This window comes from Abramis brama (assembly GCF_963993115.1).
Source record: "Abramis brama genome assembly, chromosome: 3".
Taxonomy (NCBI): Eukaryota; Metazoa; Chordata; class Actinopteri; order Cypriniformes; family Leuciscidae; genus Abramis; species Abramis brama.
In genome coordinates this window covers 20,742,736-20,760,261 of record NC_139965.1, presented here as the reverse complement: position 1 = coordinate 20,760,261, position 17,526 = coordinate 20,742,736, and the positions used below count along the sequence as shown (strand labels likewise).

At 38.8% G+C, this 17,526-nt stretch overlaps 1 protein-coding gene across 1 annotated transcript; it reads left to right on the top strand.

Annotated features, from left to right (window-relative positions):
* The first annotated feature begins 7,568 nt into the window (after window positions 1-7,568).
* On the top strand, window positions 7,569-11,663 carry gpr185b (G protein-coupled receptor 185 b). Its single transcript, XM_084110191.1, has 2 exons — window positions 7,569-7,850; window positions 8,678-11,663. The coding sequence occupies exon 2, from the start codon at window positions 8,680-8,682 to the stop codon at window positions 9,676-9,678; it is 999 nt and encodes a 332-aa protein (XP_083966317.1). The 5' UTR covers window positions 7,569-7,850; window positions 8,678-8,679; the 3' UTR covers window positions 9,679-11,663.
* Window positions 11,664-17,526: the final 5,863 nt, after the last annotated feature.

Genomic DNA, 17,526 nt, shown 5'->3' with positions numbered 1-17,526 from the left:
ACACATCGAGCTGATTGACTGTTCTTCTGAACATTCAGACTCAGGTAATAATGGGTCAGACAATCACAGCATCAGGTCTAATGTGCTATCAAGAATGTGGACGTACTTTTTTTAAATAATAAATTATATTGTGGACTTTGGTCCGTAATGAGGTTTCTTAAGAAAAATACCTGAATTTAGGAAGCCCAAATAGCAACAATCAGACATGTCAAAGTAATGCAGTTTACTAGTAGCTAGCTAGCAAGCTTTAGCATACTAAACATTTATTTGGTGTAGCAGGAAGTGCAAGAGAGAAGAGACTTTTTACACCACTGATATTTGCACAGTGATATACAGCTATATACCAGACTTCACCTACACAAGTTCCACTCTTGACCAACCAAACCCCTCAAAACTTCACCATAACTATTCTTAATCTTAGTGTAACATTTCATTAAACGCTAGCATGTCTCTCTATTTCTGCATCTTGTTCTAAAAATAAATAAATAAATAAAAATATTATTTATTTATTTATTATTAATTATTTATAATAATAATAAAAAACACTTTCACAAACTTACATTTACAAATTCACACTTACTTTCACAAATGTACAATTACTCTGCAAATCTAGTCCCCAGATTGAATGCTGGGAACCAAAAATCCCCTTCCCATTTTCAGTTAATGCCACAAGAAGAAAAAAAAAAAAGTGTGTAGTTTCAATATGAATGGATGAAATAAACTTCCATTTTACACATTTAAGTGATTTGCACACAATGATATGAAGTCGTAATAAGATGTTCAAGAATGGTGTAGGAGTAAAGTGAGAAAACTTTAGTGTGTTTGAGTGGTTTACACCCTTGTTTTTTTTCCTGTCCCATAGTTTCTCCAACACTTTAACCATAACCGGCCAAAAGCATCTCTTGCCATTTAACACCCACTCTCAACTCTCAAACGAAAATAGAATATATACACAATGAAATACATGCTGTTCTGAGACCAGTTTAGTCACTGCTATCATGTTTGAATAAAATCACGAGGCCAGTGCAACAACAAATTCAATGTGAACTCTCTGTAAACTGCTGTTATCTCCCCTGACTTCTCTTATATGATTGTACATAGCCTTTAAAATGAACGGTCACATTAATTTTATGATCTTTTTGTACTACAATTCTTGTTTTGCATCTACATCCATCACCATTATAAGCTCTAATGGCTATTAGCTCCTAGGCGCTCTTTCACATCCACAATACTGTAGATAGATGCTAATTTTCTGTCATTAGACAGATATGAAATTGCCACAAATTGACGTGTGCTTTCATGTATAATACACATCTGAGTGGCATCTAAATGCCGGCCTGAGTCAATTTACATTCACCTTGTGCTGCAGCCACCAAACTAGGGACTTAGAAATTATTTTCATTCAAATTCAAGTATGTTACATGTGCATTTATTATGCTTTACTAGCATTAATGTTCTGGAAAAAAAAAAAAGACAGAAAAAAGAATAAATTAACCACTGACTATATAGTAGCAAAGATTATTTCCTTAATTCTGACTCACAGTTTATATGCACCAGTATCAATCAATATTCCACTTACAATCTGGATGGCTACTACCAGTAGACAGAAAGAATTACATTTTGGTTCCTCATGAATGACCGACTTAGAATTAAGTGAAGGGAGGTTTGAAGAAAAAAAAAACAGGGAACAGTGAATGGTCAGTGCATATGGACTGTGATGTAAATATTTTGTATTTGACTATTTTCTATTTTACGATTAACCTGCCAACAAATGCTTCAATTACAGATCATAATTGTCTAGTTACTATCTTAAAGGATGTATGAAGTTGTTCTTGAGTAAGGGGCACCCCCACAAACTACCGACCGAGTCATTATTTTGGATGTAGCTTTCTGCTGCCACCCAGCGGTGTAAATTAAAACTCACTGTCTGTCTAATGCTACTGGTCCCAATTAAATAATCTTCAAGGTCACTATAATTATATTCAGCGCCGATGCAGTGAAACCCCACATCCAGCGTCTTAAAAAATACAGCTAGGCCTACTTTTGAGATGTGGGGCAAATTTTGTTTTTCCAACCGTGCTATGAGCAATCAATAATTGGTATGAGATCAAAGAGATGCATCTGAAGATGCTCCAGAAAGCCTCAGAACACGGATCTCACAGAGAAAGAGTTTCGTGATTCCCGGAGTGCTGCCGTGCCCCTCGAGGTAGGCCTACGTCATCCTTCACGTATCCACGCGCACTTAAACCACTGCAGAGGAAGAACACCCTACCTGCCGTGCGCAAGCAGAAGCACGACCGGGGCTCGGTGATTCAGATGCAGGATTACACATGCAGGCTACACTTGCGAACAACATTAACTCTTTAAATGTATAGCTTATATTGGTTGCTTATACAAAATGTGTAATCATCAGACGGCTCATGCAAAATAATTGTTTTACCGTTTATCGGTTGCCATGAGAACGCGTCCAGTGAGATGAAAGTTGCCTCGGTTAGATGAGGGATGGATGGATCGATATATAGAACAATAGGTAGACAGACGGACAGATAACCAGACAGATGGATAAACAGACAGACAGATAGATAGATGGATGGATATATATATAGATAACCAGACAGACAGACAGACAGACAGATATATATATAGATAAACAGACAAACAGATAGATAGATAGATAGATAGATAGATAGATAGATAGATAGATAATCTATTCACTGCCATGTACGTCATTCTCATTTACTAGACATGAAATAATGAGCCTCTCTTTGATCTTCAGTGAAAGAAACAGGTTTTTATTTGAATGTGTGAGTGTATTCTTGATACAAATGTGATTACACATGTACAATTATTGAAACACACATTTGTAGCATGCAGATTCACAGTAAAATATGCATTTGTCTCCGCAAGTCTTCACAAGGTGGGTGAAAATAAATATTTTAAATGTGTGGAATTCTGTCTCAAAGGAACTGAATACTAATCATGCAAAAGAGCACAACTGGAACAGGATTATAATTTTAACAGCAGTGCACATGGGAACTGTACAAGCAGAAACCGCTAATTGGTTCAACAGTTGAGGAATATTATCTAAAGATCAGTGAATCGTTTAGAACAATTCCCAATGGACTCCTCAACAGAGTGAACAACAGCCATTGCCCTTTTGCATTGACTAGAGATCAGCTTTGCCATCTCTTCAGTAATTGTAAGACAAAGATGAGGCTAAGGGTGCTAATTCCAGAGCAAAATAACCAAGTGGTGGAGCTATTTTAGAGAATTAATAGATGAGTACTCTGATAAAAATGGTGTGTTCAAGTCCTCCTGGAAAGTTTGTATTTACAAGTTGGGAAGTCGTGTTTATGAAATGAGTCACTTTCGTTGGGGCATAATGTCAATGTACCTACTCTTAATTAAAATATAGCAAGGTTTTTACTCTATATTTCTGGAAAATGAAGAACAAAGAATGTACATCAGTAGTGTTTTGCTGTTTTATTTTTTTTTATTAATTTAAGAAGCCACTTTATTGTTACATATTATATTGTTATATTACAATGCTATCATATTTTTTGTGTGCAGGCAATTAGCTTACTGTTAAAAAAAAAGCCTGAGAATGTCACTGCTGTAAGTACTGGGGTATTCCGCCATGTTTCTCACTGACACTCCCCCAACTTGTACAGATCTGGGCTCAAAGAAAATCCTGAGCTTCTGGTATTACAACTTTGTGGTGGAGTTCATGTGCGCTCGACTTGTATATACGATCTTTCCGACATGACTTGAACGCACCAAAAGTTGTTGTGAAATCTAAGGAGAAAATAGAAAAATAAGCAGACTTCCAAATGGGAAAATAACAATATACACAGAAGAATGTCCCTCTCAAAGCAAACTAAATGATGGATTGACAGAAGTCATTCTGACAATAGGTTCCAAAAATATGCAGAATGTCTTGTCATTGTATAATGCAAAGTTTTTTGTTTTTAATTGTATTTATTGTATATGTACAAAATTGCTCAGTCTACTCCATCTTCATTAAGCCCTACTGTCTCCTTTCTGGCTGGGTTTTGCCTCATCTGACCCGCTATCAGGTTCCGTCTTCCTCTATCATCTTCACACATTCCGTAAATACACAATTGCCCAAACCCCTGCTGTCTCCCTCTTAGGGCTAATATGAAATGACATGCTCTCATCAGTCAGAGAGGCTTTGGGTGAAAGCTGTGGAAAAGTCTATCCTGAGTGGATGCTAACACTTGTCTCTGCCCCCCTTGGGATTACTCTTCACACATGGGGACCTGCCGCTCATGAAAGCCAGCCGGACCCCACTGGGCATGAGTTTACTGCTGCAGACTAATACCCCATCAAGTGAAGAAGAGATCTTGACAAAAGTAAGAGAGATTGGATGGAAAAAGAAAGAAGAGGAGTGATAAATAGCTATTTGCACCTATAGGTATAATAGTGTCATTATTAGATGGGAAAACTGACCCAGTTAGACCCATGGTATTACCAGCTCGGGGCAGATATTAATGTAAGCTCTCTCTCTCTCTCACACTCTCTCTCTCTCACACACACACACGTTGGGTTTCCCTGTTTTATGGGGACATACATTCCATAGACCTAATGATTTTTATACTGAACAAACTGTATATTCTATCCCCTAACCCTAAATCTTCCATTCACAGAAAACTTTCGGTATTTTTACATTTTCAAAAAAACATCACTTAGTAATGATTTTAAAAGGTCAATGATTTCGGATATTGCACCCATTCCCCCCTCCCTCTGGTGACGTATGCATGCTTTTGTCCATGGCCCTGCCCTGCATTTTTTCTTCTTCTTCTTCTTCAAAAAAAAAGGTCCATTCACTCCATGATAAATGTAACGATAACCATAAAGTTCTAAGAATTGAAGAATAAAAAAAGAATAGCAGAGTCCGCACCAACTATAACGATAATGACAGAGAAACTACTGTATATTGTCAAAATCACTTTCAAAACCATTTTTTCCAGCAAATGAACGATAAAAACATTGACAGCAAATCAGAATCCATCCTGCTTAAAAGAGCTCCATTGAAGTTAGCAAAATTGAAGTTAAAGGCATACAAAAAGGGAAACATTAGGAGGAAAAGAAAAGGTTGAGCCTCTGTCTAGCAGACCGTCACCTTCTGAAGAAGATGGCTGCTTAAAAGCTTGACTGGAAACAGCTTTCTAGCTTTTTTTTTACCACCTTTCTTGCATGTGACATTTTAGATAAATTTCACCCATGCTTAAAACTCATCCATCAATCAATATGCACTACAATTAACTGCTATTATCCGCTCAATGCACATTACAAACCTCAAAATTGTAGCATTTTGCAGTAACTAAGCTAAATCATGACATCTCATAGTCAATTTTTATATAATTGACCTTTCTAATCAGCCATCAGTAGTTTTGCATCACAGATGCCATTGTTTAGAGCAGTATCTATCTATCTATCTATCTATCTATCTATCTATCTATCTATCTATCTATCTATCTATCTATCTATCTATCTATCTATCTATCTATCTAACACTGACTTTGCGCATTAAACCCTTGACCATGAGTACTGTTTGCTTTCAAAATGTGTAAACCTCAAGAACAGTGCCATTTCTCATGGCTGTCTTCCCTTTTTTAACTTTGTGGTGGTGTAGCTTGCTCCACCCACTCAAGAGATACACATCAGTGTCATTAAGACAGGAAGCAGAAAGAAGCCTGGAAGAAGCAGAGTGCTGCATTAAAGAGCCTCTCTCGCTGGAGAACAGCTGAAAACAGTTTGAAACTGGAGAGAGCTGTGACTGAGGAAAATCTCAGTAAATAAAACCTTCACACTGCGAGTGTTTAAACTGCTGCTCTCAAACAGACAGTGAATAGAAGCACACTGGCATGCTCACAGCAGATAAATACATTTGATGAGGCAGTCACATGCACACATACTCGCGCACACAATGCCACAGCATCTGCTGACGAGCGAGTTCCAGCGTTTGGAAAGCGTCAGCAGGTTTTTGCGCGGTCGACATGGGTTCAGTAATAGTCTTCTCAGCTGAATGGAGGGATTGCAATGCATTTATTTAATCATCAATACAGTATCTCAGGACAACTTAAGCACTATATTGACATGCACTTGTTTATTTATATGGTCTAACAGAAAGTAAATTGTTGGCAGTAGCTGCTTACAAATAATAAGATAAACAGAGCTAAGAAACATACTAGGGCAAATCAAGTTGATTTAAATAAGTGGATTTTAAAGAGACAAATAAATAGGCCCGTGTCTATACAGATACCAACCATGTGAGTGTGCATTGATTTAACAGCATTGCTAATTGACAAATGTGCATCAAAATGCATACAAATTTGTTCTAATACTTGTAAAGTTTATCAGGTAATGAGTATATGGGTGTGATCATGCAGAAAGGCGTTGTAGATTATTGTTGTAACAGTGCATGCATACTTGTAAGAAAGGTGTGAGAGAGTGATGATGTAATAGCTTACCCACAATGCTGTGCAGAGAAGATGAATGGGGGAGTGAGAGTGAAGGGGATTGGTGGGAGCTCCCATCAATGAACAGACATTGCAGGGCCGATGCTCAACCAATGTTGAGACTTATTGTAATTCTGATCACGACTACTTATTCATAAGATTGTCTGTCAGGGAAAACACAATGAAAACAGCATTCCTTTAAACAGTTCAGTGCCCTCCCTTCTCACTGTGTCTCTATTTTCAGCACACAAACCACCAGCAATGTATTGTTTGTCTGATCCTGTACAGTTCCTTGTCCAGTTTTTCTTTTGCACGTTGTGACTAACAGGTTTTTGTGAGGTATAAGAACAGCCCCAAGTGTCACAGCAGGTAAAACCTGTATGCCGTTTACAGCTCCAAAACTAATTCTCATAACCGTCTGCCAGTATTTGCTATCAGATGCACAATTCAAGGAAATGCGACTTTCTAAAAATAAACAGCCTTGTAAAGACATCTGTTGTTGGAGTATTTGAAAGTGTCCTCATAGTGGGAGACGCACCTACGCGCCACTGAACACTCATCCTTACCACTACAATCCGTCTTAAAACAAAGACAACAACTAAATTAGATATCTGAATCGAGATGTTACATAATCATCACTATTAAAAATATATACTTTTAGAATTTTCGGGTTACAATATTTTGCGTAAAATCCCGCAAATGAAAGACACATGAAAGTCATACACATAACAACATAGACACGCGCAAAGTAGGCAGATTTTGTTACTTAAAACAAATGACAGTGGTGCTTTGCCTTTGTGTGAGCTGGACAGTTTGGTGTGGTCAGTAATCTTGGAGAAAAAAAGGAGAAAGAATTGAGTTGCTTTGCGCAAAGCGGCAGCAGTTGCCGGCGACAATGGGTCCGGTACTGGGGGAATGACACAGACTGAGACGCGCTTGTCTCTTGTACCTTATAGTGGGATTCGTGTTGTTGTCTGAACGTGTTTTATTATTAATATTCCGTCCACAGCATCTCTGATTCACAGACTCGATCATGACTGTTGTGAGGACTCTTGACGTCAGAGGGGAGAATCATCGCTGAGGTCCAATGGGGGGAATATCAAGCGAGGCAGAGCTATCGTCCTACCAACAGAATTAGCCATGTTAACCGACGGGCACCTCGCTTTTCCACAGGACTTAACCCGCCAAAGATGACGGTTTTACTCAACTACGTGAAACAAAGCGCATTTTAGTTCTTCTTTTATGTTGTTCTCCGTCTCTTTCTGGGTCCTCCATCTACCCTCTCATCTCCATCTCCTCTCGTATGACAGGCACGGACTGCGCGCGAGCTCGGGGGAGAAAAAGGCATTGCAGCTTCATGGCACTGAGGTACCGTATGCTGATGCGCACTTGTGCTTTCTTTTGTATGAATATGTCTTAGTTAAACGTGTCATTGAATTGCAATAATTGGTTTCCAACGGGCACCAGTGTATTTAAACAAATTGCCGGAGGCTTGACCTCTCCGAGTCCTTTGCAGTCTTTTCTTGGTCAGTTTATATATAGCCAGGTCGGTGAAGTGTAAATTTATGAATGAACGAGTTCAAATGTGTCTGCGTCTATGGCGTCAGGAAAAAGCGCATCATTGTGGATTCTGGAAGCATATACACGATGCCTTCATAAGAGACCCGTGCACTGAGGTGGCGCGTCTTATTTTTAGCCAATTACTAAAAATAGAAACAAAGTGAGGTGCGTGCGTTTTGTCAGGACTGGTGCTTGATTAATAGCCCTTTCCCAATGAAATGCACATGCAGCAATAAACTAAGCGACGTATTGCATATTTACAGCTCGTCCGGATGCAATTTGCTACATTGTTTTGGTGGTTCAAAATGTGATAATTGCGCCTCGCAAGTGCTCAACGACTGTTTAATTTCTAATTAACCACAAATCAACACTTTGCCAGCAATAATTATAAAATCTGAAAATTCCAGCTAATGACAAATTTTGTAAACGCATAATATCATACTCAGCCTAGTAATTTTATCGACTGCCCTAAGAACAAGAGTCTGTGTCATCAGGTTCAGAGGCTTCAGGCATATTTCTTTTGACAGATATCCTATTCTCACTGCCTTTCCACTGACATACACATTCTCTCTTATCTTCACTACCGCACCCCTCTCTCTCTCTCTCTTTCACCCCCTCCCTCCCCCCACCATCAGCTATGATTCACTCTCTTGCAGCAGCAATGAGCAACCAACTTCAAAACACCTCTTCCCTCTCCACGGCGGGCACGTGGAATCTCCTGGATGTGCGGAACTCATCACCGGTGCGGACGGCAGAGCTGAGGCCTCTTCCCGTTAGCCCGTGGGACATTGCACTGTGTGTGACAGGCACGCTCATCTCCTGCGAGAATGCAATCGTGATTGCCATCCTCTTCTACACGCCCACCTTGAGAGCTCCCATGTTCATTCTGATAGGGAGCCTTGCGTTCGCGGACCTGCTCGCAGGACTTGGCCTCATTCTCAACTTCGTTTTCATCTATATGCTGAACAAAGAGTTCGCGACTCTGATCTCCGTCGGCTTGCTGATCGCCGCCTTCTCCGCATCAGTGCTCAACATCCTGGCCATCACAGTGGATCGCTACTTGTCCCTGTACAACGCTCTGACCTACCACACAGAGCGCACGGTGACATTCACCTATGTCGTGGTGGTTCTCATCTGGCTGGTGTGCATCATCCTGGGCCTAATGCCAGTGCTCGGCTGGAACTGCCTCCGAGACGAGGCCAGCTGCAGTATCTGCCGGCCGGTCACCAAGAACAATGCTGTGGTGCTCGCTGTGACGTTCTTGCTGGTGTTTGCCCTCATGATGCAGCTTTACTTACAGATCTGTAAGATTGCCTTCCGCCACGCACAGCAAATCGCTGTTCAGCACCAGTTCATGGCCATTTCCACCACAAAAGGTGTATCCACGCTCTCCGTCATCCTCTGCACCTTTGCCGCATGTTGGATGCCCTTCGCTATGTATTCGATCGTGGCAGACTCCAGCTACCCAATGATCTACACGTATGCAACAGTGCTGCCGGCGACATGCAACTCGGTCATAAACCCAATCATATACGCTTACAGAAATCCGGACATCCAGAAATCCCTGTGGCTAGCCTGCTGTGGATGCGTGCCGTCCAACTTCTCCTTGCGGCCAAGGACATCGAGCGATGTATAGGTCGGACTACCTACGAGTTGTGTCTATCTCATATAATTGGTTTGTACCGTGCCAGTGTTAATGATATGATGTTTTCCCTTGATGGGATCCCAGTCAAACGTTGCAGGTTGTGCAGTAGCTGTTGAGATCCAAGATGTCAACCTGCAAATGTATAATTTGCATGTCTTTAATGCATAGTACACCTCTATGCACAAAATATCAAATAGTAGACATGATCTGAATAATCTGGATAATCTGAGATATGTCGTACAGGCCCAGTGACAAGTATCAATATACTATATATCTATTAATAACACCATTAATAGTAAAAATTATTACAAAATAGACCTGATTTGTGTGAAGAAAGCTGTAAACAGCTTTCATGTACACGTTCATGCTATGGGAGTGCTTTCAGAACCACGGACAGTGGCAGATACAATGAGGCTATTCCCTTGCAAACCCGCCTCTAACACTTATATCCGTGTTCACTTAAAAATGTATGAATGACAGAAAGAAAACACAGTCCTGCGAGTGAAAATTATACTGCTTCTGGCATCTGTCGCTTTACAGCCAGTTTTATCAAATCACTTTTTTTTTTTTCATCTCACTAACTGAAATTATGATGAAAGAAAAAAAAATATGACCAATATGTCAGCCACAATGCTGTAAATTCGATGCAGACAACATCTTTCAAAGCAATTCTGCAAATGACCAACTGGGGCAGGAATGCTTAAATGAGACAAAAGATTTGGGTCTGTACAGCAAAATGATTCCAGCGATTATCAGATATAACTGAGTGTGTAGACTGCACAATTACTCCGTCAGATCAGAAATCAGTGTTAGGGGCAGGCTTGTGTGTAAATAGATCTACATGCAGGCCTATTAAAAGATCAGATAACTAGGCCAAAATGGGACAGAAGGGACTTAAGTTAAGATTCAGCCCAAAAGACCTTGAAATGGCATGTGAGATTTGAAAAACACATTACTGAATCTGCCAAACTGGATTTATATTACGCTGTACAACCAAAAACACACAAGAAACTCAAAAGTCAAAACCGAGAAACACTATGACTCTCAAAATGGCGCAAATGCAACCACTAACAGCTAAAGGATTAACTGTAATATTTTATATGCATAGATATTTGAGGAGCTTGAAATATGACCATAACAAAGCCTTGCGTTTTCGAGGGGGGAATGAATGTCACAGCTGTTCTTTGACGACCCCTCATTTGCAGCAGAGAATCTTAATTTAGGCCTTACCATTTCTCTTCTGCAATAATGAATCAGCATGTACCGTTCATCGACAGAGCTACAATCACAATGAGGCCATCAACAGAGCTAATTTTTGAACATGATAAAAAGATTCTGAGAATAGGTTAGTGATACCAGAGTGTTTCAGCTCTTTAAATCAAATGTACTGTTTTCTAGGATGCGCTTTCACATTGTAGAACAAGTATTCAAAGTTGGCCTTGAGAGCCCATCCAGATGCCCTCTGACTAACCTCAATACTCTTAGTGACCTGTACAAAACCTGATGGACTTCTACATGGAGTTATTTCACAGTCTGGACACTGTGGAATAATTCTCCAGTCTTTTTTTTTTTGGGCGACTGTGTGATACGCCTGATTGTTTGTGTGTCTGTGTGCGAGAGCGAGCGGACCATTTGTTTATATACCACTCACTTATGTCAGGAGTTGGGTTCAGTGACCAGTCACACTGTGCCCACTTATAAAAAATAACCCACCCCTCATGACACACGACACCTGGCAAATATCAATGTTTTTCAGAAAATCTCTATCGTTATGTAATGTATCTCCACTACAATGTACTCAATTGGATGCTATAGATTCAGTTTGTACAGGGGTGCAGCGGTTATTTTTCTTATGCAATGCTGTATGAAAACGTATATTTTTATACACATCAGGGCATGAGTTTTATGATGTCGTTTTGGTGTGTGTGTATATGTGCGTGTGTTCAGTACCTGTATTCTTATCAATGGTTTCCTAGAAAAAGCAAAAAAAAAGCAAAAACGAAACAAAAAAACGAACACGTGAAACAGAAAGTGTTGACAAGGCAGAAAGTGCCATAATTTCACTTACTAGTGTCTTACTGAGTTAATGCATTAATCAGATCAGTAAAAACAAGGATTATGATTTCTAACATCACCGACTGTGTCGACAGTCACCTTCAAACCTGCAGGGGTCCAAATACAGCTTTGTTCCCAGATTATAGGCAGCTTGACTACTGAAGACAGACAAGATATCGTTTGTTTAGTAGCGGATAGTTTTAACTAGGGATGCACGGTATATCGTTCACCATATCGGTATCAGCCGATATATGCTCATTTTTTAATGTTATCGTTATCAGCCCAATAAGAAAATTTCACCAATATATTAAAGTTATAAATAATGGATTATTTTCCTCAGCTGACACTTTAGATGCACACTGTTCGCCACAATGGTTTTGAATTGCTTGAAATATGATTGGAATCACTTCAAAAAAGGAAAATACAGTTTAGTGCAACATGTGCTGTCATATTGGCTACATAAAATTATAATGAGAACATTATAATTGTGATTGGGACATGGCTTTTAATGGTGAGACTTTTGTTTTTGTAAACAGGCTCTCAAAAATGATAATTTTTTTTATTTATCAGCTAATATATTGGTTATCGGCCTTAAAATACAGTCAAACTAAAAATTATTCAGACACCAGATATAATTTTGGGTGCAGGACACTATAGTTCATTTATGTAAGTGAGGATAGCAAAATAAAGTAAACTGTGACCAAACATTATTCAGACACTTTGACCTGACCATGTTTTGCTTAAGTGTTTTTTCTTTAATTGCTAACGCAAGCTTTTTTCATCTCAGACTGAACAAAATTAAGCATTGCTTGGTAATTAGTTGACCTAAATTGATAGTATCTAATTGTGTACTTAAATTTAACAGCTGACAGCGATTCAACCTAATTCATTTTGTGAGACAGACTAACAGAAGGATGGCCAAAACCAGTGAAATATCAACTGATTTGATAACTCTGAGTTCTTGTCATATTTTATAACCATTTTCTAAACTATAGCGAATAAACTGTGATAATGTGAGAAATGTTGAAGGAGTCTGAATGAATTTTGGTTTGACTGTATATAGAATGATCGGTATCGGCCAAAATGTTCATATCGGTGCATCCCTAGTTTTAACAGTAGGGTCTAAAAGCTATAAAATAGACCCAGAGAACCAGGTGGTGCACATGTTCAACGCCAAGGGAACGGCTGCATCCCACCCTGGAGCCCAGTACGGCTACCGGCAGTGCAGTCCTCTCTTTAGCATTCTGTTGGATTGGGACAGCCCTTTAGTGTGCCAGACTACAGACAGATGGTCCACCCCCAGCTCATGCTCAAAAGTGACCTATCCAATTACTAACACCACAGATATCATCACAGAATTGAAGTATGTCAGGCAGCCAGCCATCTAGAATTTCACATATCTTCAGTCAGTAGTGGATAAAATATAAGATGACTGCATTCCTAGCAACAGCACAGGCGGTGGGGTCTTATTTTGAGAGTTATAGAGAGAGAAAGAAGAAAAATTGAGAGAGAGACTAGCGTACCTTAGTCCTTTGTCATGACGTCACTGCTGGCGTACATAAACGGAGAGAGGTCATCTGAATGACGGCACCTAACCGCATGGAAGCTCTATTACCACTAAATCTAGCCCTGCTAAAAATAACCTTGAAGAGCATGAAATGTTACATTTATCTAGGGTACTTGAAATCCGTTTTCTGGGCCATTAAGCAGAGCTCTGTGTTTCCCATCAACAGCAACATTAGAGTGAGAAGGCGCCTTCCTAAAATAAAGAAGAGGAGAGAGACAGTAAGCCTTTAGAAGAGCCTCTGGGGTTATGTAACCACTGCACCCAAATGTAGCCCATTATCCAAAATCAAAATCTCTTGTTACTGATGAAGTCTCACTTTGATCCACAATCACTTTTGTACTCATTTATAGAGCTAAAGGAAAGTTCTTGTGTAGGTAAACTGTCAGCACAATTATGTGGCCCTTATTAGCAAGCGGTCAGAGATGTGGATGGGTGCTCTGATACTGTGATGTATTCGTTGTTGATCATTTTCTTGCTTTGTTTGTTTCTATTTGTATTGTGTACTGAAATCTGACAAATACGATGCACTTTATGAAAGGAACATGCTACACATTGCAATGTAAGTGTGGAATGTAATCCTTCCTAAAAATGATTTATTTTTTATTACTGTAAATATGACAATATCGAGACAAAAAGAGAGTGGGTAAAGGAAAAAAACTAAACGAGGAGATTACTTTGTCAAATAAAATTCAGCAAACTCAATCACGGCCTATGGTTGTTTTGTGTCTTTATCATCTGTGTGTGTGTGTGTTTGAGGGGGAAGGACAGACTATCGTTTGAAGGCGGCTCAGCTTTAAAAGGGTTGCGTATGAATTATTGAGCCGTTCCGTTTTACGTAACGCTGTCAGGATCACGGTGAGTGTGGGATCTGAACACCAGAGATCTTGCTGAGCCCACGCTGTGAGGTGATGGACAATTCGCGCCCTTTTGAAGGGGCGATCAACGTGGAAGCACCTGCTGTAGAAAATGTAGGCCTATTACAGTTTTTACTTTTTAGAAGTTACTAGTTATCTTCACTGCTATAAAACCATAATGGATTAATAGGATATCTCCTCAAAACAGTTTCAATTATTTTTATTTTTTTATATATGCTCAGTTATTAGGCCTATATGTTACTCCCTTACTTTGAACAACAATCTTCCATGTGACTTCACCTGTTCCGGCCCTAATTATGAACCAAATATTAATGTTTAAATTTGTACTCTAAATGCAGCAATATATTATAATCAAAATATTTATAATCTAATAGTGAATAGTAATGCTACTTCCAATGACAACATCCAATTAACATAGCCTAGGCCTATTGATTTGCTGTAAGATAGCATAAATGGTAGCCTAATACATTAACTGAAATTCAATATTTTGCACTAAATTTGTTGAAGCAAATAAAGTTAAAAGGTAAATATAACAAGAATAACTTTGGAAAACAGTGTAAGACCATTAAAAAACGATGATGATGAAAATAAATTGACCAAGGCCTATGTAGGGGTCCCTTAAATGCTACAATACGATATCTAATAGGCTATCACATCCGTAGCAAAACAGTTATTATAACTATTATAAAATGTAACTTTAAATATACAGGCTATAGAGTTATAAATAAATTAGCGTACGCTTTCCTGCCCTACAGACCGCCATGATTCACCTTCAAAATATTAGGCTATTTTGTAAAAAAAAACATCAGTGTGAGATAGATTTGCAGCATTATATACAACAAATCAAATTTAATACGATTTGAGTGGCACCAAATGACAAAAACTCTTTAAAAAACGCCAGCGAAATGTGATGTCCTGTGGAATGTGAATGCAGCGGTGGAAGCTGAAACTGAAAACAAACGCGTGCTGAGGTAAAGATCAGCAGCAATGTAAACTCTTGCCTGTTATTTCACACATACACACACACAAGGGGAGAAAGAAAAGGTTGGTGGACTGTGGTTAATGGAGTTCGCCTGTATATTAAACGCAAAGAAAACATTGAAATTGATGTTCCGACACGATGAACTCACCCTCGATTGAATGGTTGACTAAGTGAGAAATTGCGCTTCCTGCTGGTAATTTGGATGAATCACAACTAATGAATGAGAGTAAGGTTTACCCACATATAACCTGCGTACTCATTCACTCACTCACTCGCTCACGAACCAACACACGGTGAAAAGCAGGGATGAGTCACCGGCCGCGCGCGCCCACGCATGCGGACAGAAACAGAGAGGTGACAGTATCACCGCCTCAACAGCACTGAGTCACACTACAGCATTATTGAGACAGTCAGCACGAGAACTGCTTCAGGACACAAACATATAGAACGCCACATAATATATCCTCTTTTTATACACAGTTATTACACTTTAAAATAACCTTAAATAAGACAAGAAAGAAAGAAAGTCTTGAGAGCCACCAAAGAAAACAACACTCTTGACTGTGAGCTAGTTCATCTGGTGTATGACTACAAGCTCATCTGCTACTGTTTGCCCCATAATTGTGTTTGAATCAGACTGAGCCTTCTTTATAGTCTCATTCTCCATTAGACACCATTTTCTGACAATAACTCACTAGCTATTTCCTACGATGACCAGCGGGATAGGACATCTTCTTTTCTCTTAGTTTTGTCCTGGCCATGACACACATAGCCTATTTTATATATGCATACACATATTTGTGTGTGTACAACGCCTATATTATATAAACAAACTTTTATGTTAGTTGCGATTAATCTGTTTGACAGCGCTTAAAAAATATAGGCCTACAAGAAAATATATTTATGTCCCATCCCACACCCGTTTAAATCTATTCACAGTCTGTTTAATATTTTATATTACTATTATTATTAGGGCCCTATAGCCGAAATAAAATTAATAGCCTCAAATTCGAAGTGAAAAATTCCTGTAAGTGTGCCTAAGAAATAGAGTCATATAAAATCAAAGCTTTATTGGCACAACTGTCTGGAATTTACAGTGTTACAAAACATAGGCTAGGCCTATTAGATAACACAGAACGTTAATTGGGTAATGAAATCAAGCGAAAAATTAAACAAAAATAAAATAGCCTACATATCAGTGAATGGGGTTGAAAGACAATGGGATGCGATTATTATATTTTTTCTTTTTGTAGCTGAAATATTATTTTTCTAATAATATTAATAACAAATTATTCAAACATTTTCAATTTAAAATCACATATGTATGCCATTCCTTTAACATAAGAAATGTGTGTTGTAAAAATATGTTGTTCCCTCAACATAGGAACTGGAGGCCATGACTTCACATCGTGTGGCCACAACATAAGGATGACGTTACCTCGACAAAATTATTTTGTGGCCAACATAACACGTTCCCACAAATTAATATCACGGCATATACAGTATCACGTTCCAAAACTAAGTGAGCCACCTAACATGTCCCCTCCCGGTCACAGTAATATCCAGCATCCCTAAAAACATTTTACAGCAAACAGGCTCATTCACTTTAAAACCTCAATTTGTCAGCAACAAATAGCAGAAGGAGAAAATGAAGACAGAGAAACAAACTGGAGAGAGATGCGTCACAGATTCACACAATTGATCAGTCCTGCTGCAAGTCACAACTGTGACGGAGACACACCAGACCTCCCTCAAAGTTTGGATCAGGTGAACAAGACCCTCAGTTCTCTGCCAATTTATGAGGGATGAGAAAGCATAATTGGAAAATGATAGGGATATATTGAAGGAAACAACCCATAAATCAATAGAGACAGAGTTTAAGGAAAGGACGGACAGACAGTGAGATTAAGAGTAATGGTTGTGTAATACAAGAAAAGGTTGCTCTATTTTCTCCCACTCACTTTGGCCAATGAATGTCCTTTTCTATTAGTAGATTGCGATTACTGCATGATTAAAACAATAAATAAAACATTTGTAGATATTGCTGGAGTGGATATCCATTTCAGCATCCACACCAATAGTTTTAATTTATTCATATTAGACTACATATGTAAATAAATAAGAAAATAAAATAAATGCCATGACATTTGAATGTGACTATGGGGAAACAGATTGAATGCTTTAGATATTATTCGCACTATAAGACACACAAAAAAGAGATTTTTTATTAATCCCAATTGTTCATTCCTGGAAATCAAAAAAAGAAAAGAAAAAAAGTCCAGGTTTTCTATGATCACTGGATAGTTCCTGAGTTTAAAAAATACTGTATGAAGACAAATCATTACATCTAAAAAACAAAC